At 42.4% G+C, this 27,624-nt stretch overlaps 1 protein-coding gene across 1 annotated transcript; it reads right to left on the bottom strand.

Moving 5' to 3' along the window:
• Positions 1-222: 222 nt before the first annotated feature.
• LOC125259663 (E3 ubiquitin-protein ligase TRIM39-like) lies at positions 223-27,624 on the bottom strand. Its single transcript, XM_048177505.1, has 7 exons — positions 27,218-27,624; positions 18,082-18,635; positions 17,855-17,950; positions 17,480-17,713; positions 2,451-2,598; positions 889-915; positions 223-770 (listed from the first exon to the last, which is right to left on the bottom strand). Exons 2-7 carry the CDS (start codon positions 18,631-18,633, stop codon positions 232-234), a joined length of 1,596 nt encoding a protein of 531 aa, XP_048033462.1. The 5' UTR covers positions 18,634-18,635; positions 27,218-27,624; the 3' UTR covers positions 223-231.

Here is a 27,624-nt window from a genome sequence, read left to right as displayed (position 1 = left end):
GAAGTGATTGTTTTTTTTGTTTTTGTTTTTTTGTTTTTAAAGGCCTGAATATACAGTTCTTTTTGGCACTTGTACACATTTTGTCTTATATTAATTTTCTATTTTCTTTATAATTGTAAATAAAATCTACTTGATTGTGGTTTGTGCAAATTCTTCTTTGGTTTTTATTTACATATTCTAAAATCATCACATCCATATTTAATCTTTTCAGATTTGATGTTCTTGTTTGTTTCAGTTGACAGGTGTGATGATCAGTGGATTTGAGTTTTTACCTTCATCATTAAGGCCTGGGCTGAAATATGGATAGAGTTTCTCAGTGAAAGTCTGACCAGTGAAAGAGTAGATATGAGAGCTGGAGTCCACGTCATAAAAAGAGACCAGACCCTCCTCATAATCCACAAACACTCCCACCTTCTCAGGTTTCACTCTCAGAGATAAAGAGACAAATGGATTATCTAAAATTATGTATTCATTCTCAATCATCAGAATCAGTGACCAGACTTCCTCCCCAGGAGTCATTATGATCTCCCCCTTCCTGTTAATGGATTCTTTAATCACTCCTAAACCCCACTCAGTCTTTCCCTTCACCTGCACCTCATAGTAAAATCTCCCTGATCTGAATCCCTGCTTTGCCAGAACACAAGGACCCGTATCAAATCTCTTTGGGTTTTCTGGGACGTCCTGCTCAATGTCTCCATCACTGACTTGTTTTCCATCATCAGACAGGATGAGACGTGGATTCGCAGTATCAGGATCCAGAGTCACATCCACTGAGAGAGATCAGACATTATCAGTCAACTTCAGAAAAAACATTTTCAGATGTACAATATGTAACACAGGTTAACAAAGTATTGTAAATTATTTTTTTTTTAAAAATGGCGTCAGTACCTGCATACTTCTGCACAAACTTCAATCCTATGAACACAGATGACAATATAAGGTGATTTACAGAATATTCCATAATAGAGTTTATCTCTATTAGCAGCATCAGTGGCATGTAAATGTGTCTCATTCATCTGTAAATAAAAAATAATTTAAATTGTGTTTACAGTAAATATACTATAATGAAATTCTATGGAACTATTGTGGAGCTTGTATTTAAAATAAATACGAAAAATTCAGTAAAAATGTGTTATTTGAGCTGAAATGTATCTACATTGTTCTCAGGTGAGAGTTTTTTAGGCAGATTATTTTTATAGTTTATACACAAATAGTTACATCCTGTCCCTTACATGTCGCTAAAGTCAGTTAATACTACTTCCATTAAGACATGAGTTAAGTTTGCACATTACTTTACAAAGTTTGGTAAGTGATTTTATCATACCAGTCTAATGCTAACATCAGGGTTCCCACTCTTTCAGTGAAACCAGATTCAAGGACTTTTTAAATCACCTATTTTACATCAAGCACAATAAAGACAAAAAAAAGTTGGCTTTGTTACTGCCAGTCTGGAATTTCAAATTTAAGTGGCACATGACTTTCTTAAAATCCACTGAGGAGAGAGAGCTGGTATGGGCGTATGAGAGAACAAGTGAGTTTGAACAAGAGATGCTGTTTGCAGCTTTCTTATTCCTGCTTTTAGCATTTATTTCACATTGGGTTTCTTTTTTTTATGAATCACTTGATTAAAACATTAAAATATAGAGAGAATTATATACATGAATTTTGCAATTAAGTAAAATTATATGGATGGGCATTAAAAAATATTCAAAATTATTTGTTAATAACCTGTACATGGTATTGTTTTAAGACCTGAAATGAGATCAGTGTTTATGGAAACATCCTAAACCATAAAATGACTGTAAAAACGATGAGTTAAACAACTTTACAGTTCAAATATTACAATTATAAAAGTATACATATTAATTTAAAATATGATTACAAATAATATTCTAGTTACCTTGTTATTCTACATTTTTTCAAAGCACATAATCTTATCTATCAACCGGTTAACTTTTATAACTGCGTGCAAGCTGTGTATAAATATGGGTCGATCTTCACTTAAATGATAGATGTGCTGAAAATGCAATTTCCTTTTCTGACAGTAGATGGCACTTACAGAACAGTAGAAATATATTGGTTTCCTTTGTTACCTCTGTAAACAAAGCAGCACTGCACTTATAAACACTATTAGGCATTATTTGTTGGAACTTTCATTAACCAATTTTTATGTAGCTCAATACTGAGCCAAGTATCACTGAATTTGCACTTCTGAGCTGAGGTAGTTAAATAACTTCACGCTTCTCACACATTTATCATGAAGGGCTGTCTGCATGTGACCACGATCCATCCACTCAGGCCGCTATTTTTCAGGTTGTTCTCATTTTCCCCCCAATCAGTAACACTGTTTTGTTCTGGATTTGGCTGTGCATAAAGACCAATTTTTGTAATAAAACAGCACCATGCTACTCTAACAAAAAATCGTTTCACTGTATTTGATATTCACATACCAGTTTGATTGAGTTTTTCATTTAGTGTCTCTTGAGATTTCTTCATTTGAGCCAGAACTCTATACAGTGAGTTCACATTCACATCAGAGTCAATCCTGATCTCAGTCCAGTTCTTGGTGTGTGGACGAATGTACAGGGATGAGCACATCTACAGCAGGAGAGAGAGGACTGTTAAATATGTTCATTTTTATAAAGTTTAATAATTGGTTTACACATTATCTTCCTTAATTATACACAGTGCTTAATTTGAGCCAGGTCTTGTTCTGGAAAATGTCAGATTTTGAATTTTGCGTCCTGGCATTTGTTTTTAAACAATCCAGTGTTGTGCCAAATTTGGTGACTTACCGAATTATGTGACTGTAGTAGGAGTTGCACAAACTAGTCGTCTTGTCGACTTTAATGCTCTGCCATGATGCATTAAGCTTGACGTTGACTAGTCGCTTTTACAATCAAAACTCTCAAAAATCCCACAGATTTACTTTGGCTGTAATACTAATGCTGTCCTATAGAGAGGGCCTCAGGATAATACATCTTTGAAGCCCATTTTTATGCTCCATTTCCATCAGTTAAAATGAAAGAGCCTTTGTTTTTTTACCATCTGGATATTCAATACTGATTAGATCAATGCACGTTTTACACAGTTAATTGTAAAGGTAAGTTAATGGCCGTTCTAAACTAATATGCTGCTACATTGTAACAAGCAAACACACATATAGACAGTAGTGTGCACATCACGTGCAGATCGCACACACAGAAACATTCAGTAGCACAGAAATGTAGCGGTCCGTGTACGTTTTGATAGTTTGTTTTCCAATTTGAAATGAAATACGCAGAAACGAGAAAACGGTCGTTTCCCGTTTTTTCGTTTGTTAAAAAAAAACGGAAAAACGAGATTTTGACTCGATTTTAGTTTTTTCGGGTCACGGATAGAAAACGGAAACACGACTTCAAAACTCGTTTTCCACATGTGGGCGGTCATTACACGCCCCTTTCAGCCGATTGGTCAATCAAATCTGAGCCAGTGACGTCATCTTCAGTTCGTTCAACAAAATAATAGTCCTCTGCCGCTATATCAGTAGATGTCATAAATCGGCTTTCTTCTGTGCAACCTAACGCGTATTTCACAGAAATATTTATTTCAGAAATATTAATCAGCACACAGACTGTTGTAATGCTGTTTGTAGTTTAATATGCATAGTGAAACTGCACTACCCACACAGAGGAGCGGATGAAAAGCACAGATTTAAAAAAATAAAATAAAATAAAAAAAACTACAGTTTTTATTTTATTCTATTTTGAATAAATAGAATAAATCACAATAAATAAGTAGTGTAAGCAATTTTGAAAAACGAACAATAGCTCATCTCTCTTTATTTATTTATTTTATATAGCCTAACATTGCCTGCTGAATATAGGCTAATGTTAATAACCCTTTGGTTAAAAGACTGAGGGAATAGCCTATGTAAAGATCAAACATTAAAGATCAAAATTACAGCTACATAGCTATTTTAGTTATGACAAAAATAATATATAAATGTTAAGCCAAAACGAATTAATTTAAAGCTGAATTGAAACAGAAACCGGCGTTATAACTACCTCTCTAATTTGACACAAATCCAAATGTTTCAATATTCACGATTTGGAGGCTAAACTATATTTATTATTTAAACGCTTTTATTGTAGCCTACACAGACTACTTAAAATGAGCAGTAAAACTTTTTATATATTTGATTGAATGTATGTTATTTTGACAGTTACAGGCTGTGATGTCAAGTTACTAAAACTGATGTTGTGTGTGCTTGAGGCGCCGACGCGTTCACTTGAAATTTCTTATCCTAAAAGCGGAAACAACTTAAAATACTCAGACATTTAAGGTCAAATATGTGTAACACCATTCGAATCTGTGAAGGGTTAAATAGGCCTATTATTTTTGTACACTCACAATAAAAACAAAACATTGCTCGTAAAATAAACAAAGGAAGCCGTCTCGGTTTCCTTTCTGTGAACTTCTCAAAAATGAACCGACACTCATATTGTCGCATTTTTTCCCCTTTCATTTTGGTAATATGTTAATTACTTAAGTGAAATACATTTCGCGCATAGACATAGGCTATTTATTCCTTTTATATAATTGAATCCTTTGTTCTCCGTTCACAGAAGCGCGGCAGGTGCGTGATGATGATGAACCCTCATGTTCTGTTGTTTATTCTGCTATTTGTTTATGTAGGCTAAAACTAAACCCCTGGGATTTTTTAATGATTCACAGACATTTATCAAACTTCGTTTAATTCTAATTTAATATAATCTTGTCGGTTAATGAAACGATGATCGCATCAGTTAAAAAGTCAGGGGGAAAAAACAGAAATTATATTGACAAAGCAACAATAATTTTCGTTTAGTTTAAGTTTTTCAAAACATCCACAGAACTGCATACAGTAAATTTTCCCGCTGTTTAAGCCACGAATATTTACAAAATAAAATAATTACAAAGATGATAAAAGTTCTATGTTTAATATACGAGAGTTTTTGTTTTGCTGTTGTCCACTAAAGCAATTGACGCAGAATCGCCAATAGCCGTTAAATCGAAATTGAAAGTAAAATGTTCAGGACCATTTATAGCTAATTCATTCAAAAGCGAAGGAAAGACAGAAAAAGTGAGGATAGCAAGTAAACTGTGACATATAATAATGTTCACTGTGTTTATAAAAGTGTTTAATTTAAGAGATAAAATCTGTATGGCCATTTATAAGCTAAGGAAAACTAAAAAGCCCCCCGATGATAGCCTACCGTTATTAGGTGTTGCCACCTAGTGGATAGCCTATTTTCTAATATGACTGCATAGTCTACTGCAAGGAATGCGTCTGCTAAATGATTGAATTTAAATGTATAAAATGTAAACAAAACATTAAAATAAGAAAAAAAAATGAGTGCAGTAGCCACCGATCTATAATAGAGAATAGTCTATCATTATGTGCTATAGCCTATTGATCGGTGGTAGTAGCCCAAAGGATGTCATGCGCTTGGTAACAGATGTAGAGGCATTTACATTTTACATCTTAAAAACACAATGACAGCTTAAAAACAGACTTAATTAAATTTACTGTAGATTTTTTAAACTTTTTTTTATCTGTGCAAACATATTTCTGTGAAATACGCGTTAGGTTGCACAGAAGAAAGCCGATTTATGACATCTACTGATATAGCGGCAGAGGACTGTTATTTTGTTGAACGAACTGAAGATGACGTCACTGGCTCAGATTTGATAGACCAATCGGCTGAAAGGGGCGTGTAATGACCGCCCACATGTGGAAAACGAGTTTTGAAGTCGTGTTTCCGTTTTCTATCCGTGACCCGAAAAAAACGAAAATCGAGTCAAAATCTCGTTTTTTTTAACAAACGAAAAAACGGGAAACGACCGTTTTCTCGTTTCTGCGTATTTCATTTCAAATTGGAAAACAAACTATCAAAACGTACACGGACCCGTAGCCTACTGTCAACGCTGTTCTGTGATTTTTCAATAAAATAGCTTAATAACTGAAAGGTTCTAGCATAACTTTCTTTCTGTTTTTGAAGTAATTAAAACCCATGGCTTCACTATTACTAGAGAGACGCTGCACAGGTAGAATTAATTTACACATGCAATCACTCTCTCATTAATGCATTCAAATAAATGTGATCTTACTGTGCTACTCTACTATCTGTATCTGATTTAGAAAGAGCAGAAATCTAAAAAATATAAAGACAAAATAACTGATAAAAATAAGATGTTATGTAAGTACATAAACCTTAGGGTCTAGTTGCAAATTTTAACATATGGCAAAGCATACTCATCTCGTGTTTGTATTGACATCATCAGCAGCAATTAGTTGACGTCGACTTTGTCAATCACATAACTTTTTTTTTTTTTTTTTAATCTGAGGTCATTCAACCCCTAAACCGCAGCCGGTGCTGTACTGAGCTAATCTTAACTCTCCTGACCCTACTGTACTACATTATGTGTAAGGTCACATAATTTGGTGGGTCACAGATTGTGGTATAACACCAGGAAAACTGAAGTTGTATGTGTTGGTCATGGCATCTTTTAATTGCTGTTTTTGATCTGGCAATTATTCATTTACAAATTAAGCACTGTTTTTCAGTTAATTAATTTTCCTAATTACTGTTTGTTTCTGTTATGTATATTTTATAAAGAAATGGCCATGTTGCTTACAGAGCCAGCTCATCAGGTTCATGAACAGTGTTTGTCCTGTATATTGTACATGATGAGACACTTCCCTTTCAAAGGCTATGCTCAAAGCTGCGCTTGGCACTATGGGAAGGTCTTTAGTCGTGACCAGCTGTAAATATGTGTAAAACAACGTCAATGAAATTGACCTATATTTATAGCCTGCGTTACGTCATTGGAATGTGTCGTAAGCAAGGCTATGGCCACGTTCACACTGTCAGTTTTTGTGATTGACAACTGCATTTACTTACAGGTGTGAGTCTTGAAAAGTCTCGTTCACACAGCAACTTACAGTAGTGTCTGGAACACTGCCTGTGTGATCGTGCAATGAGAGTCAAGCCCGTATTCGCTTATTAGTTACCATAACAACAGTGACCAATGTAATATTAAAGAACTGAACCGCGAGTGTATCCATCAAAACTTCATTAACCAACAGCAGCATGTAAACGCGCTAGCCAGAGTCTTTAAGTGTTGCACTCGTGTGTCACGTCCTTTGCGACGTCTTGCGCATGACACGGCATTTGAATTTGAAAAAGAAACACAAAACTGACGGGAGCCGCTCCGGTGGAGAACAGTGACTGGATCTAATACCTTAAGATGACGCACAGCTCACATCTCTGTCGCTGTACGTTACTGAAAACGAAACCACACACAAAACACCAACTCTCTCGCTCTGTATGATGTGACAGACAACTAGTTATCCAGTGCGGTTCCGTTCACACAATGCGAATATACCGAGAATGTGGTTGTGAGTCCTGAAAATTTACAGGTGTGAGTTTGGTTATAGAATGCAGTTGTCACTCCTGTAAATAACCATACTGTGTGTGAACGTAACTGTATTAAGGACTCAAATACAGGACTGACAAATGTATTCTGCTACTGTGTGAACGTGGCCTATAATTAGATGAACCACAGGTGCATCAGCAGGTCTTTTGTCCTCAGAGGCCATACTGTGAAGTGTGTGAAGCAGCTCTGCTCAAACTCTGTCCTTCATTCATCACTTTGTTAGGAGTTAGATTTGACAGGCAGTGCGCAGAACTTTCTCTCCCTTTGTTCCTTTTTCAACTCTGTCTGACAAGTGAAAAATGAACACACATATATGATATATATTATATATTTGAGAGAAAGTCATGGCTGAACAAAGCAAACGGTGTGTGTCTCCATGTTCGTGTTCCATCTCCGAATCGGACACACACCAGTATTGTTTTGTTTGTTTGGGGAAAAGCACACTGCCCTTGCGTTGTAAGAGGGTAAGTGCGAGCACTGTGAATGTTCACAGTTTAAATGCTTCACGTTCGCTTTGCTTATTTCAAAGGGGTAGCACCCACAATGTGATCCTGGGGCTCGCGTGGCAATCTGGCTGAGGATTGAGAGACGGGTCCATCCCTGTTTCTCTCTCTCTCTCTCTGAATCGCGATGCCCTTTTGCCGGGACCGAAGCATTCCATTCCTCGTTGGAATGGAATGTGAGTTTGTTTGTCTCCAAGCGTTCCTCCCATGATGATAAAGCAAAAGGGAACTGCTCTGGGCGGTCATTCATGCAGTGAAACACTAGTCAGACAAAGCATTTATAAAATAAATGTGTCTTTGTCCCCATGATATCGACCCGCTTGACTATTGCACTTATATGATGCTGCCTCAGATCGGAGAGATGCTCGCATGCTATCTCTCCCCTGGGAGTGCATCATCAGAGGTGTTTCACAGCGAGTCAGTTAATGGTTGTGTTACAGCCAAATCAGATTGATCTATGAAAGATTTAAGCACAGCCTTTCATTCAGACTGTGTTTACTTGTCTGGTAATTAGCTACATTTAAATCTGAGGAATTAATAAGTGAAATGGCCATATATATATACAGTGGGTACGGAAAGTATTCAGACCCACTTAAATTTTTCACTCTTTGTTATATTGCAGCCATTTGCTAAAATCATTTAAGTTCATTTTTTTCCTCATTAATGTACACACAGCACCCCATATTGACAGAAAAACACAGAATTGTTGACATTTTTGCAGATTTATTAAAAAAGAAAAACTGAAATATCACATGGTCCTAAGTATTCAGACCCTTTGCTCAGTATTTAGTAGAAGCACCCTTTTGATCTAATACAGCCATGAGTCTTTTTGGGAAAGATGCAACAAGTTTTTCACACCTGGATTTGGGGATCCTCTGCCATTCCTCCTTGCAGATCCTCTCCAGTTCTGTCAGGTTGGATGGTAAACGTTGGTGGACAGCCATTTTTAGGTCTCTCCAGAGATGCTCAATTGGGTTTAAGTCAGGGCTCTGGCTGGGCCATTCAAGAACAGTCACGGAGTTGTTGTGAAACCACTCCTTCGTTATTTTAGCTGTGTGCTTAGGGTCATTGTCTTGTTGGAAGGTAAACCTTTGGCCCAGTCTGAGGTCCTGAGCACTCTGGAGAAGGTTTTCGTCCAGGATATCCCTGTACTTGGCCGCATTCATCTTTCCCTCGATTGCAACCAGTCGTCCTGTCCCTGCAGCTGAAAAACACCCCCACAGCATGATGCTGCCACCGCCATGCTTCACTGTTGGGACTGTATTGGACAGGTGATGAGCAGTGCCTGGTTTTCTCCACACATACCGCTTAGAATTAAGGCCAAAAAGTTCTATCTTGGTCGCATCAGACCAGAGAATCTTATTTCTCACCATCTTGGAGTCCTTCAGGTGTTTTTTAGCAAACTCCATGCGGGCTTTCATGTGTCTTGCACCGAGGAGAGGCTTCCGTCGGGCCACTCTGCCATAAAGCCCCGACTGGTGGAGGGCTGCAGTGATGGTTGACTTTCTACAACTTTCTCCCATCTCCCGACTGCATCTCTGGAGCTCAGCCACAGTGATCTTTGGGTTCTTCTTTACCTCTCTCACCAAGGCTCTTCTCCCCTGATAGTTCAGTTTGGCTGGACGGCCAGCTCTAGGAAGGGTTCTGGTCGTCCCAAACGTCTTCCATTTAAGGATTATGGAGGCCACTGTGCTCTTAGGAACCTTAAGTGCAGCAGAAATTTTTTTGTAACCTTGGCCAGATCTGTGCCTTGCCACAATTCTGTCTCTGAGCTCTTCAGGCAGTTCCTTTGACCTCATGATTCTCATTTGCTCTGACATGCACTGTGAGCTGTAAGGTCTTATATAGACAGGTGTGTGGCTTTCATAATCAAGTCCAATCAGTATAATCAAACACAGCTGGACTCAAATGAAGGTGTAGAACCATCTCAAGGATAATCAGAAGAAATGGACACCACCTGAGTTAAATATATGAGTGTCACAGCAAAGGGTCTGAATACTTAGGACCATGTGATATTTCAGTTTTTCTTTTTTAATAAATCTGCAAAAATGTCAACAATTCTGTGTTTTTATGTCAATATAGGGTGCTGTGTGTACATTAATGAGGGAAAAAAATGAACTTAAATGATTTTAGCAAATGGCTGCAATATAACAAAGAGTGAAAAATTTAAGGGGGTCTGAATACTTATATATATATATATATATATATATGACCAGTCATGGAAAGTAGGGACACAAGTCGGTTCGGGGGCATTTTGAGTTATTTACAGATTCTGAAAGTGTAGTCTCCAAGCTTTCCAACGATGTGTAACACATGGAAATCTGATAATATTTGGAGATGTTGTGGCCATTTGAAGGTAGGCACTCAGAAAAGCTCAAAGGGCAGAAAATGACCTAAAGATTTTGCAGTTCTCGCCTGTTCTCACCTGCTGGGAGTGACAATAGGGCTCATTTACATCTCATTTAGATAAGCCATACCCCCTGTAAAGCGGCATGGTTGCATAGCAACGACAGACGCAACGGACCGCATACTATTAATAATAAAGGATAATGTGCATTGTAAATGTCAGTAATTTATCTTTTTTGACATTAGAACTTTTTGAACAGGATTCTGTGATAACCGTATAGTCCTGGTTTAGACCTCAGTTAGTGGTTAGACCTGGTTTGAGTCAAAGGATTAAAAAAATCCTGTACATTAAACTCTTCAGTAAATACTTTTACTTTTGACTTATAACGCACATTTTACGGCTACGGATAGTTTATACTTTTACTTACGTAGGAATTTAATCTGATACATTTACTGTTACATTAGTAAATCCTTGTTAAGAAGTAGTTGTTACAGATCCCTTGTTCCCCTGGACTCCAAATCCCATGATCCTCCTGTTTCATCACCTGCACTCACTTCCCTCGTCAGCTCCTCATCATCACTCATCACCTGCACCTGGACTCTATTATCATCACTCCCTTTATAATGCACTCACTCCCTTCACTCAGTGTCCGTTCTCTGTTTATGTTAGAGTTTGTATGGTGTGCTCTGCCTTGGTTTATATTAAAGTATTGTATGTTTGTGGAAATCCGTGATCTGCCTCATCTCTACACCAGCAACCGTAACAGAAGAACGGACCAAAACCGCTGGATATCCACAAACCAAAAGATGGGATTGTTCCTGATTCCTGTGGCTCCAGCTCCCCCACAGCCTCTCACACCAACATCAGCGGCTGACCAGCTCGTCAGCCTCTTCCAGGTGGGACGTTCGTTGGAGAGGTATGTGGAGGAGTTTGTTGAGTTGGCTTATTTGACAGATTGGTCAGATGCTCATTTGATCGCCCTGTTTTTGGATGGACTGGACGAGGACACCATCCGCTTTTCTGAACCTGACGATTATGTTTCCTTAGCTGATGCTATAAATTTAGTTTTGTATTTAAATTGCTCCAAATTCTTTATCCAAGAGGTTCCTCTCGTCCAGTCCTTCCAAAAACACGGGCAGCCTGGCCAGTCTGCCAAGCTCCGTCCTCCTCCTCATACCCCTCCAGTGAACTCCCTGCCTGCCCCATGCTGGACCCACATTCCTCTACTGGGCCCAGTAAGCGGAGGAGGAGGAAGAAAGCGGCTCCAATCTCTCCAGAGCCCGCTCCAGTGTCTCCAGAGCCCGCTCCAGTGTCTCCAGAGCCCACTCCAGTATCTCCAGAGCCCGCTCCAGTATCTCCAGAGCCCGCTCCAGCCCTTTCCGAGCCTGCAGCTCCAACCCTGTGCGAGCCACCAAGTGAGGTGGCCTGGCTTATAGACTTTTGGACAGAGCCAAGCTCTCCAGTCTCCGCCGAGCCAAGCTCTCCAGTCTCCGCCGAGCCAAGCTCTCCAGTCGCCGCCGAGCAAGCAGCGCCAGCCTCCGCCGCCGAGCAAGCAGCGCCAGCCTCCGCCGCCGCCGCCGCCGAGCCCTCCGCTCCAGCCGCCGCCGCCGAGCCAGTCGCTCCTGCCACCACCGAGCCCTTTATGATGATGAACTTTGCTCTAAAAGTCTCTAATTCAAGGACTGTTTTCCCTCCCTGCCTCCCTCTCCCGCCTCCTCGTACTAATGTACGCACTGCACCTCCTCCTCAAGCCCCCTCGCCCAGATCTCCACCTCGGACCTCTGGGCGATTACCTACACCCTGGCTCCAACCTCCCTCGTCTCCACCATGGCCCATCAGTCCTCTAGCCTCACAAGTCTCCATCCTGCCTCCGCTCACACCTTGGTCCCTCGTCAGCCTGCCCTCCCCTCTGGACTGCACTCCTCCGTCTCCGCTCCGTCCCTCCGTCCCTCGTTTCCAGTTGGCTTCCTCACTCCCCCCTGTGTTCACTTTGTTGTCTGTCGTCCTTATTCAACTGCGGCCTTCTGGAGCCCCGGCTGCGCTTCGGTCGGCGGAGCCGCTGGTTCCGCCATCTCCCGCCGGTCCTTCAGCGCCGCCTGGGCTCAACTGCTCTATGGCTTCGGCACCTGATCCTCCTCGGCAGCCCGCTGCACCTGACCCCCCACGGCATCCCGCTGCACCTGACCCCGCATGGCAGCCCGCTGCACCTGACCCCGCATGGCCGCCCGCTGCACCTGACCCCGCATGGCCGCCCGCTGCACCTGACCCCGCATGGCCGCCCTCGGCTCCTGTCCCGCCATGGCCGCCCTCGGCTCCTGACCCGCCATGGCCGCCCTCGGCTCCTGACCCGCCATGGCCGCCCTCGGCTCCTGACCCGCCATGGCCGCCCTCGGCTCCTGACCCGCCATGGCCGCCCTCGGCTCCTGACCCGCCATGGCCGCCCTCGGCTCCTGACCCGCCATGGCCGCCCTCGGCTCCTGACCCGCCATGGCCGCCCTCGGCTCCTGACCCGCCATGGCCGCCCTCGGCTCCTGACCCGCCATGGCCGCCCTCGGCTCCTGACCCGCCATGGCCGCCCTCGGCTCCTGACCCGCCATGGCCGCCCTCGGCTCCTGACCCGCCATGGTTTTTGAGCCTGCCCTGGAGACCTCCACTCCAGTCTACTCCTCCCCCTGCACCGGCATGAGGTCTCCAGGGCGCCCGCCCCCCTCCCGGTTGTTACATCTACGGCGCGAGGACGCGCCTACCGGGAGGGGGAGGTACTGTTACAGATCCCTTGTTCCCCTGGACTCCAAATCCCATGATCCTCCTGTTTCATCACCTGCACTCACTTCCCTCGTCAGCTCCTCATCATCACTCATCACCTGCACCTGGACTCTATTATCATCACTCCCTTTATAATGCACTCACTCCCTTCACTCAGTGTCCGTTCTCTGTTTATGTTAGAGTTTGTATGGTGTGCTCTGCCTTGGTTTATATTAAAGTATTGTATGTTTGTGGAAATCCGTGATCTGCCTCATCTCTACACCAGCAACCGTAACAGTAGTAACTGGCTAAAATTATTAGCGTCACATTCAATTCAAGAATAGTAAGGTTTACATGAGCTAAGTCATTCACACCAGTCAATTCAAGCAGTTGAAGCGTTATTCAAATTAACATGATACGATGCTAACGATTACAATTAAAATGACAGTCCTGAGCTAGCTAATAACAATAGACACATGAGATAACGTGTAGCCTATGTGTTCTTAGAATGAACACAAAACGACAAACTTTGATGTTTATGGAAACTCACCCCATAAGAAACAGAAAAGATCTTGTTGCCTCCAATGAAATAATTTGTTCGGGCACACTTTCTCTTTGTCGGGGTCTTCTTTGTGGATGTAACCATCTCCGAAGTTTGCACTATGCGTCTGTTTGCCTCTAAATGTCCAATAATTTGCATATCCTGCCACTCTTTTTCCACAGCTAAAGAATCCAGCCGTATGTTGTACTTCAAAACATTTTCGGTGTAACGGCCACGGTTCAGCTCATCTGCGATATTCTTTGTGGCGTCCATCTTCATTAAATTTTGATATCAGCTAGAGCCGGCCAGAGCGCTGCATACTAAGTAGCCATGCTTCCCTTGGAGGGCGGCAGCAATAACAAAAGAAACAAAAGCCGGCGTATCCGATTCCAGTATGGAAATACAAACAGACAATGACACACCCCTACTGCGAGATAGAATCTCTGAAAAACAAGCCGATTTCAACCTCAAAATGTACGCTGTTAAATAAACCAATACTGCTATCTAAAACACGGAAATGCTTCTTCATGATCTCAACTAACAGATTCTGCAAAAAAACGAAAATCACCAATTTTGAAAAAAAAAATGCTTCTTTCTCAGTTTGCTCAATAGTTGTGCTGCCGACTTGTGTCCCTGGTTTCTGTGACGGGTCACATATATATATTTATATATATATATATATATATATATATATATATATATATATATATATATATATATATAAGCAAAATAGGTCCACCATGACGTTAACTCGCTCCTGGGGAAAACCTTATTTTTCATGTGCCTTTGTGCCCTCTATGTCAACTTATTTGACTGTCGTGGGTGCAAGGGCATGTGATTATACAATGATGCTCAAGTTCGAAGAGACGCTTGCAAGCTATCTCTTCTCTGGAGCTCATAGTCACTTAAAGAGACAGTACTACGCATAATAACATCCATACTCGCAGGAATGCGTTTCGATCAGTGTGTCCTTCCCCGCCACCTCTGGTGCTTTGCGGGGCAGCGGTTTTGAGTGAGCATGTTTCCCCCTCTAGAGAGAGAGTCAGGTTACTACAGCAGATACTTCTTAGTTCCCAAAAAGGATGGGGGGCTGCATCCAATCTTAGATCTTCAAGGCTTAAACCATTCAGTCAAAGCTCTCAAGTTCAAGATGTTAACCGTAAAGATGATCATGTCGCAATCCAAACATCATGATTGATTTGTCACAATCAATCTCAATCGCATATTTTCAAATAGAAATATTTCGACAACAAAGTAGGTTCCTGAGGTTCGCTTTCGGGGGCGAAGCTTACCAATATCAGGTTCTTCCATTCTGCCTAGCCCTATCACCCCACACATACACAAAATGCATGGATGCAGCACTGGCTCCATTGTGACTCCAGGGCATTCGCATTTTGAATTACATAGACAACTGGCTAATACTAGCACAGTCACAAGACATGACGTTACAACACAGATGTTGTACTAGCTCATCTAGTTTCTCTAGGGTTGGCACTAAATGAGAAAAACAAGAATTTTTTGTTCTCTGTCCTATACAGCTGTTGCCATGTCCTTGCTATATGTGTATAAAGCTTTACATGGGTTAGCACCACAGTACATTTCCGATCTTCTTCATCCATACTCTGCTCTAAGATCTCTCCGCTCATGCAATAAATTCCTCTTCTCGGTTCCCTGGTCCCGCTTAAAGACCAAGGGTGACCGAGCTTTTGCAGTTGCGGCTCCTAAGTTGTGGAATGCGCTTCCAGTTGACGTGAGGTCTTCACCCACTTTGGATGGTGGTTTTTGGTCTACCCTGCATGCTTATATGTTATCTTATGTATTAGTTTTATGATCTTTTATATCTTGTGTAATATTGTACAGCACTTTGGTACAACACACGTTGTTTTTAAATGTGCTTTATAAATAAACGTGAACTTGAACTTGAACTTGTGCGGGTGGACATTACTGTGATAGCCTCTGATATGAATCGCCAGGGTGGACTGCGTTTGCGACGCCTAAACAGGCTAGTGCAGCGCATTCTGCTCTGGGCTCAGAACAATTCCTGTCCCTCAGGGCGATTTCTATCCCCAGATATCTGTCCAGACAGAGCATACTGACAGGGTAGTAGAACTCCACAAATCTGGTAAAGATTTTATGAAACAGAGATGGACCTCTTCGCCCCCCAACTGGCAGCACAATGTCCACTCTATTTCTTTTGGAGTCACCCAGCCCCCCCTGGGTCTGAATGTGATGTGCATACATGGCCCAGAATGCTAGGGACTTGCCTCTTACTGATAGTGCTGCGTTGGCTGAATGGAATATGGTTCTCGGAGATAATATTGCTCCTCGACGGCTTGCCATTGGCAATAACAAAGAGGAGGGACCTTCTATCTCAGGTGCAGGTCCAGTATTCACAGTATTCATCCCCTGCGGGAGATGTGGAAACCTTCATATTTGGCCCCTGAGGGGAACCAACTGAGGGACACAGGGCTTTCACTTGATGTTATTGAGACCATTTTAAATGCTAGGGCTCCCTCCACTAGATCAAGTTATGCCAACAAATGGGGTGTCTTTGAAAGATGGTGTATTGCACACAATGCAGATCCGGTTAACTGCAAGATTGCTACAGTTCCAGATTTTCTGCAGGGAAAGTTATCAACAGGCACATGCCCAGCCACTCTCAGGGTTTATGTGGCCGCTTTTTCGGCTTGCCACGCTCTGATTGACGGGGTGCCTTTGGGCAAGCATGTCCTGCTCTCTCGCTTCGTTCGAGGAGCTAGGCGGCTTAAGCCTCCTTCAAGAACCAGGATCCATTCATGGGACCTAGCCATAGTCCTGGAGGGCCTGGTTGAGACCCCCTTTGAACTGTTAGAGTCAGCTTCTGACAAGCTGTTAAAAATGTTTTTTCTTATGGTTATAACTTCTCTGAAAAGAATTTGGGACTTGCAGGCTCTGTCCATTGTGCCATCCTGCTTAGACTTTGCCCCAGGAATGGTGAAAGCTATTTTGCGTCCTCATCCTGACTATCTGCCGAAGGTACCTTTCTTGACCTTGCATCCAGTCACTCTCAAAGCCTTCTGCCTTCCGCCATTCACAACACCGGAGCAGGAGAGACTTCACAGACTGTGTCCAGTCCATGCTCTTCAGACCTACATCCACCGTACTAGTCAGTGGCATAAGTCAGAGCAACGGTTTGTCTATCATGGCGGCCATAACAGGGGTGTGGCTGCCACTAAACAGACTATGCCGCATTGGGTGAGGGATGCTATTGCCCTTGCCTATGGTCACACTTCGCCAACGGGTATCAGGGCTCATTCCACCAGGGGGGTTACCTCTTCTAGAGCTTTGGCGGGGACACTCCCTTGCAACATGTTTGTGATGTGGCAGGTTGATCCTCTCCGCACACATTCATAAGGTTGTATAGTTTAGATGTTCATGATACTCTGGGCTCTCACGTCCTTGAGTCAACATCGCAAGCTAGTGTCTGAGACTCTCTGCACTTTGTGACACACTTCACAGCCAGGGGGTCCGGACACACAGTGTGGCGGCATGGGTATTCTCGTTTCCATAGCGCCAAGGGCAGCTTTGAGTGTAGGGAACACCCCGGGTTACTTCACTGTAACTCTGTTCCCTGAAAAGGCGGGAAAGAGATGCTGCGCTTCATTGCTGCACTGGGATGTCCCAGGACTGCTCTTCAGACAAAGTATCTGCTGATGCACCTGTGGCACAACTAATTATAGCCTCAATTACGACGCATTCCAATGACGTCACGCAGGCTATAAATATAGGTAAATTTAATTGACATTGTTTTACACATATTTACAGCTGGTCATGACTAAACACTTTCCCATAGCGGCAAGCACAGCTTCTCGTTCCTGCCTTTTCAGGGAACAGTTCACAGACCTGTATGAGGTGGAGATGATCATCAGTGTGTAAGAGCTGCTCCAGCTCAGTGTTTCTCTTCTTCAGCTCAGTGATTTCCTGCTGCAGCTCTTTAATGAGATCTTCAGCCTGTTTCTCTGCTTCTTTCTGCTGTTCCTCCATCTTCTTCAGCTGCTCAGACTGACATCTCTCAATGGAGCCAATCAGATCAGTGAAGAGCTCAACACTGGAGGATTTCTCTTTCTCTGTGTTTCTCTGTGAATGAGATCAGTTATCAGATCCATACATTTTATCCATTTAATTGAGAACCTTTATTAAGTAGATTGAAATGCTATAATACATTATCAATTTTACACTTTTGTGTACATTTTTGTTTTTGTTTTAACTTGCACTGACTTTTCTCAACTCTACTGAGTGTTTGATCTCTTGAATCTTCTTCATTCTGTCCTGGACCATCTGATGAACGTCTGTCTGTGTCTGAACCAGCTGATTCTACATACAGAGAAAAACACAAATTTAGCTTTCCATCTTCTGACAAAAAATGTCTTATTTGAATATTGATTTTGAAAACTGCTTAAAGATCAAGTGAATTCAAAACTGTAGCTATGTCTGTATCTCTTTACCTTCTTCTCTTGACTCTCCTCCTCTATAGGAACAGTGTTGTGGGTCCTGTGTTCTCCTTCAGTGCAGAATAGACAAACACATGTCTGATCATCTCTGCAGAACATCTCCAGAGGTCTCTCGTGTTTCTGGCATATATAATCCTCCAGATTTTCCACAGCGTTGATCAGTGTGTGTTTCTTTAGACGAGGGACTCTGAGATGAGGCTCCAGATGATCATCACAGTAAGAGCTTTGACACGTCAGGCAGGACTTCACAGCTTTCTGCTTTCTTTCATCACAGATGTCACAGAACACCTCAGATTCTCCTAGATCGAGCTTCTCAAAGTGTTGGACAACCTCTCTGAGTGTTGTATTAATCTTGAGGTCAGGTCTTTTGCTGAATGTTTCTTTACAGAGTGGACAGAAGCAGGTCTGTGTGTTCGTCCAGCACTCGCTCAGGCAGGTTCTGCAGAAGTTGTGTCCACATGGAGTGGTGACTGGATCAGTGAACACTTCCAGACAGATGGAGCACTGGAGCTCCTCATTTAGTGCTGGACCACTGGAGGATGCCATGACTGATAAAACAATGAAGAACCACAGGTATAACAGTACTTCAGCAGCTAAATTCTTATCATTGTCTTGTAAACTGGTCTAACTTGTAGGGAACTTGTGCATTTCCTCTTCAAAAACCTTATATTCAAGAAAAATTCATGTTTATATCCTTGCTTATATTTTATGTCATACAAACACCCATTGTTTGAGCCTTGAAGCTGTCTGTCTGTGGATGTGGTCTTTCAATTAGGCTGCAGACAAAGAAAGATCCACGAGAAAGATCGGGCTCTGCCGAATTTTTGAATATTGAATAACTGGTGTTCATATTGCATTATCAATTTTATTTGGAGTATTTTATTCTGAGTATTTTATTCGAGAAACATGTATGAGGGAGCGCTCTGTTGCGAGAGTGACTGGTGTTTGATATCAATAACTACTTTTGTTTCCCCATGTAATTCTCGGGAGGGACTGTGTTGGGTAGATTTATTGAAAGTCTGTTTACTCAACTGGCGTCTCAAGGTGGAAGCTTCTAAATAGGGCTCTGCAATTTCGATAGCAGTAGACTGGCCTTGCTGAATTATTAAATTGAGATCCATTGGCAAATAATATATTAATATTTAAAATTAAAACCAAGAGAAATTTGAAATTTGTCTAAATCCAGAAATCAGAAATTTAAATTGTGCAAATTTGTAGGATTTATTGTATAAAAAAAAAATAACATTGTGTTTAGCCACATATTTTGCGTATTTTGAGTGTTTTATCTAATGGATTGTCATGATCCCGGTGTTTTGTGTTTTGTAGGACTTTTATGTTGAAGCGTAATCTTAGTCTCTTTGTTTCAATCTTTACTACTTGTTTTTTTGGTTCCTGTTTTGCCTTGTACCTTGTGTGTCGTTATAGTTACCCTCATTAGTTACCATGACATCATATCACCAACACCTGTCCCTTATCAGCCCATTGTTAGCGTGTCTATTTAAACCTTTATGCTTCAATTGTTGTTGGTCGGTCGTTCTGTTATGATTGCGCAGGCATGAAACAGAGTGAGAATCCAAATGCAAGCACCAACGTTTAATAACAAAAAGGTAATCCATAAACAGGAGTAACTCACAGACAGCAGACGAGAGCAACGGCAAGAACACACTCACAAACGCAACGACCGACAAACAACAATTGAAGCATAAAGGTTTAAATAGACACGTTAACAATGGGCTGATAAGGGACAGGTGTTGGTGATATGATGTCATGGTAACTAATGAGGGTAACTATAACGACACACAAGGTACAAGGCAAAACAGGAACCAAAACAACAAGTAGTAAAGATTGAAACAAAGAAAACTAAGATTACACTTCAACATAAAAGTCCTACAAAACACAAAACACCGGGATCATGACATGGATAAAGTTATACTCAGTCATGGCCTATTCTATTGTATAGTGAAGTCCTTGCAAGGCACTAAAACCTAAAATGCTAAATAACTTTTTAAATGTCCTACATAAATCGATCTTGTCAGAAAGGGTGTCAAAGCAGAGCAGTACATCAGCAATTATTTATGTACATAGATGTCCGTCTCATAAAGGAGCTTGGATTGAATTGTAAAAAGAGTAATGGCTATTTGCCACTATTTCCTCCAAGTCACTTTGATGAGGTGAAGTTAGTTTTGAACCAAATTCCTGTGCTGTCCCAGCTGTGTTAGATCGAGTGTGCTGCTAAAAGTATTGTGTTCCAAATTTTTGTGATATGATATGTACAACTGTATTTAGATAATTTTGCTGAATAGTTTTGTTTTATTATTTCATTTATGCATTGTCACAGATAGGTTAAAGGTTAAAGAAAATACTATATACATGAGATGTGAAGCTAGTTAAAAGAGAAATTAATAAATAGTTCAATATTAACTGAATGAAGCAAAAATATAGTTCCCTGAATAGGGAACTCACACAGCGTAGTCGCTATGGGAACGCCTCTGCGTGATTGCGTCATGAAGTACCAATGAAATCAGACCAATGGGGTGACGGAATGTCATAGGCGGGTGGCGTCACTGACCAGGAACTATAAAGCCTACCCGAAAACACTCTCATTCAGCTTCTATGCCTTCAGCAAGTGCTTCATGTGAAATCGTTTGACCTATTTATTGTTGTCTGTCTATCAGCATTATATTATGACGAGCAAACCGCATTTCAGTAAGTGTGTTTTTCCATGCTTTTTGGGAATAGATACACACCAGATGTGTTGTTTGTTTGGAAGTGCAGCTTGCCCAGGCAGCTTTTGAGGAAGCTGCTTGTGAGCATTGTGAATTTCTTCATGAGGCTGCACTCCCGCTGAGCCCTCTTTGAGGAGGGTGGCTCGGCTCGCGTTCCTTGCGGCTTGAGTTCCGCTTCTGCCGAGGCAGACCGGCACCTGATGTTGTGGGGTTCGCAAAATTATTCTAACATAGGGTTTTTGAGTCAGGCACTGCCTTATCTCAGCCCTTACCTATTAGATTTAATGTCTCTTTTGGAGTTAGGAAGCACGCACTGTGGTTTCTTCCACTCCAGTTGAGACAGCTGCACTGATGACATCCAGTTCTGAGGAGTTGGATGTTATTAGTGTGGAAACAAGTTAAGCTGAAGACTCGCCACTTCAGTTTTTCTTGTTAGTGGGGAGTTCGTGGAGGTGTTCACTCGTGCTTGATTTTAATATCGAAAATCAACCGAGAAACAAGAGCTGCAAGTCAAAGCAAATTAGATGAAAGTTTTTCATCTAGGTAAGCTCAACCTCCATATCGTGGCTTACCGTTTTTCCCGACCTCCACACTGAGGTGTCGGGGTCGTGGAATAAGCCTTTTCTCATACCATATATTTTACATCAGGTGATGTGTGGGTATGAGAAAGCACGGTTATGGTGGCTGCTGGGCGGGCAGCCGAGGCCGGTTACGAACTTCTCACACAGACAACATCAGACAGAGCGTTGCTACCCGTACTCCCCCTCCAAGGAGTTGGGAGGCGGGGCAACGCTTGCAGGCAAAGTCCTCGAAAGGCAAGACGGATCTGAGGACTGTCATTGCTGCTAGAGCTTCGCCGGAACCAAGAGGCTGGTTCCCTGAGTAGTTTTTTCTCTCCAAACAGTCAGATGGCGCTCACCTCATTATATGGTGCCCATCTGCCTTTTTGGTGCCCTCAAGATCTGCTAACCCCGCCGCAACGCTGGGGCTCAGTAGTTCTAGTAGTAGGGCGCTATTCATGGCAGCCCAGTCAGTTGTTCCCTGCTGTTGCACCGATTCAGGGCATTGTGCTGGCTGCCCCAAAAAAAATAAAAATAAAAAAAAAATATCAGGAGGCAGTCTTGAGAGGCTGGTTCCCCACCAAAAAAAAAAAAAAAAGCCTGAAGGTGGTCTCCTCCGGAGTCAAATGGCGTTCACCTCTCTTAACGGTGCCCGTCTGTCTTCGGTGCCCTCAGGGGGGCGCTTTGCCAATCCAATGCCGGGACACAGTGGTTCCCTGCGTGTCACCTGAGGGTGGCGCGCGCCCTCTACTGCAGCCAAGCCAGTTGTTCCCTGCCGGTGTTCCACTTCAGGGCACTGTGCTGGCTGCATAGATGTTACCAGAGGCCAGCCTCGAGAGGCTGGTACCCTCAGTAGATTTCCTGACAGAGTGAAGTCTGTCATTTATATCTACAATAGGTCCTGCACATTTGTGGTCCCGAGCAGGCTCTGGTGATGGCACAAGAGGTAGTGACTCTTCTGTGAAAGGAGGCTATAGAAGGGATCCTCCTCCTGGCAGGGAGTCAGGGGTTTTTACAGCCGTTATCTCATTGTGCCAAGGAAAGATGTGGGAGTTGTGTCCAATTTTAGATCTGCATCAGCTATAGACACAAGTTAGCAATGCTGAAAATAATATATATTGTGTCACAAATCAGGTCCGAGGACTGGTTTGTTATGATAGATCTAAAAGACGCATACTCCCATGTATCAATCTTTCCGCAACACAGGAAGTTCCTAAGGTTTGCTTTCGGGGACGAAGCATTCCAATATCGGGTTCTTCTTTTTGGCCAAGCACTGTCACCCCCCACCTTCAAATGTGTAGACGCGGCTCTGACGCCCTTGCGTATGCAGGGAATCTGCATTCGAAACTACACAGAAGTTTTTGGTTGATTCTGGCTCAATCAGAGCAGATGGTGGTTCAACATTGAGATGTTGTTCTCACTTACATGAGAAGGTTGGGGTTGAGACTAAACGCTAAGAAAAGTGTGCTTTCTCCAGCTCAGAGAACCACTTATCTAGGCGTGGTACTGAATTCTGTGATTATGCACGCCCGTATATATCTCCGGCTCGCATAACATCAATTCTCACTACCGTCTCAGACATAAAGCTAGGCCAGTCACTCACTGGATCTTATGGCAGATCGCTGCTGCCATAAGACCTAACAGTCTCTGAACTGTTTGACATAATACCTTTTTTGGCCTGCTGAACTTGAGACCACTACAGTGGTGGCTCAGAACCAAGGGGTTCTCACCAAGGGAGAATCTTTTTTCGTATGATCAGAGTCACGCGGCGATGCTTATGTGCTCCAGTCATATGGAAGCAACCTTGGTTTCTGTCCCAGGGACCTGTGCTGGGGGCTCTCAGTCGTCGCGTCACGCTAACGACAGATGCATCCCTCATGGGCTGGGGGGAGCGATCATAAGTGGTCGCTCGATTCGATGTCGGTGGCAGGACCATCATCTTTTGTGGCACATAAAAATGCCTAGAGATGATGGCGGTATTTCTAGTTCTGAAATATTTCCTTCCAGACCTCAGGGACCATCATGTGTTAGTTCGACCAGACAACACATTGGTGGTCTCATATATGTTCAGGGGGATCTGAGGTCACTCCCCCTTATACAAGCTGGCGAATCAGATCCTCCTGTGGTCCCAAGGGAAACTGCTCTCCCTTAGAGCAATTTATATCCCAGGGTACCTGAATGTGGGAGCAGACAACCTGTCGAGGCAGGGGCCGAGGCCCGGGGAATGGAGACTTCATCCCGAGGTGGTGAAGCTCTCTTATGGAGAACTTGGCTAAGCCCAAGTGGATCTGTTTGCGTCTTGAGAGACGACTCACTGTCCACTGTGGTTCGCTATAGTACAGCCGTGGTCAAGGCTACCGCTGTACATATTTCCCCGATTGCACTACTCCTGGGAGTTCTGGAGAGAGTTTGCCGGGATGGAGCCCATCTGCTATTAGAAGCCCCGTTCTGGCTGGCCCGAGTATGTCCTCGGACCTGGTATCTCTCCTCGACGGGTCTCCATGGAGATTCCAATCAGGAAGAACCTTCTCTCTCTCAGGTGGGCGGCCTAATACTGTACCCCCCGCTCGGAGTTATGGAAGCTGTGGCTGTGGCCTCTGAGGGGGCACAGCTCATAGATTCCGGTCTTTCAACTGAGGTTGTTAAGACCTTTCTCCAATCCAGAGCTCCCTCCACGAGGAAACTCTACGCCTTGAAGTGGAGATTTTCACTTCTTGGTGTAAAAATCACCAGTGGGATCCAGTCAACTGCCCGATTAGCGCAGTACTGGAGTTTCTGCAGTAAAGATTATCTTCAGGGTTATCCCCCTCCACACTAAAGGTGTAAGTGGTGGCCTTAGCTGCTTATCACGCTCCTTTCAGTGGGGTATCTTTGGGGAGACACCCGCTTATCACCTGTTTCCTCTGTGGCACTTTGAGGCTTAGACCTGCAGTTTGCACGAGAGTACGACTTGGGTTTTTGGCCATTGTGTTTCAAGGCCTTTCTATGGCCCCCTTCGAGCCTATCGAAGAGATTCCAGAGAATTTCTCAGACTTATACAGTGTTTCTCTTTGCTATTACATCTCTCAAACGAATTGGAGACATTCAACCCTTGTCAGTATCTCCATTGTGCCTAAATTTGCGTAGGTCCTCACTAATACTGTGAGACCTACTGTATTGCAGGCCTTCTGTCCTCCTACATTATGACATCGGACCAGGAAAAGCTTATCTGCTGTGCTCAGCTCGAGCACTGGATGCTTATTACCACAAAGCTATGATGTGTGGACTAAATTTAAGCAAATCTTGTTATGTTTGGGTCACCTAAAAAGTGTACCCTGCATCCAAGTAGAGAACGAGCAAGTAAGTGGTCGAGGCCATCTCACTGGCTTATGAGTCGGCTGGTCAGCCTTCACCTTTGGCAGTTATCCCACTCTACAAGGAATATGGCAAAATGTCAGTGATGCGGCAGGCTGGTCCTCACCGCTCACATTCTTGGGGTTTATGAACTAGACCTCGGCTCCACTTCAGGGGCACAGGTGTTACTGTGAGTTGTGCGCCTCGGCTTCGCACGAACGGTCACTTGCTCATATGGGGACGTTGGTATTGTCGTTCCCATAGCGACTACGCAGCGCGAGTTCCCTTGAAAGGGAACGTCTCGCTTATGTATATAACCTTAGTTCCCTGAATAGGGAACGACACGCTGCGTAGCCTTGCCATATTCCCGGCATGCCCGTAAGCGCCTTGCTTCAGGATTCAGAAGCTGAATGAGAGTGTTTTCGGGTAGGCTTTATAGTTCCTGGTCAGTGACGTCACCCGCTTATGACGTTCCGTCACCCCATTGGTCTGATTTCATTGGTGCTTCATGACGCAATCACGTAGAGGCGTTCCCATAGTGACTATGCAGCGTCTCGTTCCCTATTCAGGGAACTAAGGTTATATACATAACCGAGACATTTTATTATATCCTGTTATACGTCATCTGAAGACGTCTGAAATATGCATTCATAATCCCTGGTGCACAGCTTGAAGTTTGATCTACTGTAGAGATTTTTAGTATATGTTAATGGAAAAACTTTTGCATTGTGTTGAATGAGAACAAGATTGAGTGACTAAGTTCAAATTGAATTGATTTAAGTAAAAAAAGAATTTTTTTAATTTATTTTGATTTTGATGTATTTGTGAGGATTATTTATAAAATGTTCAGATAATTAAGAATGGTTTAGTTTGCTCTTTCCTGCTATTTGCAAAGAAGAACTTTCTTTATCAAAATAAAATACAGAACTGCTGTTGTCAATTGAATGAGACTCTTAAAATAAGTAAAAGCAGAGCAGATTGCTCATATACGATTGTGATAACAATTTATGTGGGGTCAATTTGATTTATGCCATTCTCTGAGTGTTAAATTTCCAGAAGAAGCTGTCCCAACACAAACAAGAGTGAATGGACTGTGCATGCCAGTGGGGGAAAGAGACTCAAAGACCCAGGCTGCAGAGAAACGCAGGCACTGGTTGATGGGCCTTCAGTTCACCCCTGAAAGAAGAAGATGACACTTCTGTGGGCTGACAACGAAAAGACTGAGTTAATGCAAAACAACAACGGAAACATCCTGCCATGAGATGCAGAGAGAGAAAGACAGCTGCATTCAGAGTCAACCTCATGCTCCTGGTCCTCCTCACAGACTGAGAGACTCAACGTACTGGATAAAGAAAGACACTAAAACCGCCAAACAGGCTCAACTAATTGGGGGAACTTCCATCTCTTCCTCATGTGTGTGCAGGTACTGTATATACTGTGATCACTGCAGAGAATGCCTCAGACTGGAATTGTCATCACAACTTACAAATTGGTAATAGTCTCATATCAGTTCTTTATTTTGTTAACCTACTGCACTTTTCTTTCAATAAGCACCAGTCCAACCCTTTATGAAATGGAAGCTAAGTGTCTGCTTGACTGATGTTCCGTTAAAACTGGGTTTGGACTTAGTTAGGAATGTTGTGAAATGAAAAGTCTTTAGACTTTGCTCTCAGGACAGACATGTGTGTTACAGAGTTCTGTTAAATAGAATATGAATGGTAAAGATATGATATTAGTCACTCCATATTGGTTAATAGATATTTATTTAATCTTTATTATAAGGAAAAATTCCAAAACTGTAAAATCATTATATCCCAAATGCTGTCATCAGAGATTATGATTATGGTTAACCATCTCCATTTTTTTTTATTATCAGAACAGCTCATGAGCAACTGTAAAAAGGATACTTTTTTATTACACAGATGAATGATAAAATATATTCAAGAAATTTGTTCTCTTAACTGTGGCATGCCTAGGCTTAAAATAATATTTCTTTAAAATTGGTGTTCTGTTATCGCGGTGTTAAAATCAATAGTATTGCGACCGACGTCGTCTGACTAAATCATTCCAAAAACCTAGACAACATCGTCGAAAGAGTTTTATTCGATTCGACTCGGTGGTATTCCACCCTTAACAATATACATTCCCCATTCAGTTCACTGTTTGCAGAGGCAGTGACAAACACTGATGATACACTGATTATATCAAATCAAATGTACTAGATATTAATTTCTGTCCTTTTGGAGAAAGAATACTGAAAATAGTATCTCTTCTGGAAACACCTGACTTTATATAAAACTGATCATACAGCAAGGGATTTTTGGTATATGAAAGACAACACAGGATAAAAGGGAAGTTCAATTACTTTCTGTTTCTGAAGTCTTTTAGTTGTGTAACATGACAAAAGATATCAAACTCTACTTTACAGCCAGAATGACATACTCATTAACAATATTCTGATAGTATTCCAGTTTAAAACAGCTGAACAAGCTCTTACATTACATCACTTACCTTTGAGTGAATATCAGATATGATCACTAGCTTCCGTATGTCTGAATAAAGTTTGAAGAAGCTTCCAGTTCATCTGTTTTATTTAGTTTCACCTTCCTCAGTTCTTACGTTCAGCTGTCGTAGCCCCTCCCACAGTCATAAATATGGAACAATTTCTAACTCATCCCTGCTGACATCTTTAACATCATTAGTTGGGTAAACTTTTATAGCAGTGAATGAGAGACTTCATTAAATAAATATTTTTTGTGTTTCCATTTGTGCAAATAGCAAAAGAAAAACTCCATAATACTCCATAGTTCACAACTTTCAAAACGAGAGAAAAATGGAGAGCGATTGATAATGGCAATCAGAAGAGAGAAAGATGTAATATTTTACCGTCACTCCCACAGCAGCATTAAAGGCCAGCT

This window comes from Megalobrama amblycephala, linkage group LG24 (genome assembly GCF_018812025.1).
Source record: "Megalobrama amblycephala isolate DHTTF-2021 linkage group LG24, ASM1881202v1, whole genome shotgun sequence".
Classification (NCBI taxonomy): domain Eukaryota; kingdom Metazoa; phylum Chordata; class Actinopteri; order Cypriniformes; family Xenocyprididae; genus Megalobrama; species Megalobrama amblycephala.
The sequence above is the reverse complement of the archived record's forward strand: the minus strand, read 5'-3'. Positions and strand labels throughout refer to the sequence as shown.

Bases quoted from the DNA above. Each gene is read 5' to 3' on its own strand.
- LOC125259663 (XM_048177505.1), bottom strand. From the start codon at position 18,633: ATGGCATCCTCCAGTGGTCCAGCACTAAATGAGGAGCTCCAGTGCTCC. The intron at 17,951-18,081 runs GTAAAGAGATAC...CTCTGTATGTAG, and splicing joins AGGAGAGTCAAGAGAAGAAG to AATCAGCTGGTTCAGACACA. The intron at 2,599-17,479 runs GTCTGTGAACTG...CTCCTGCTGTAG, and splicing joins ATCATCTCCACCTCATACAG to ATGTGCTCATCCCTGTACAT.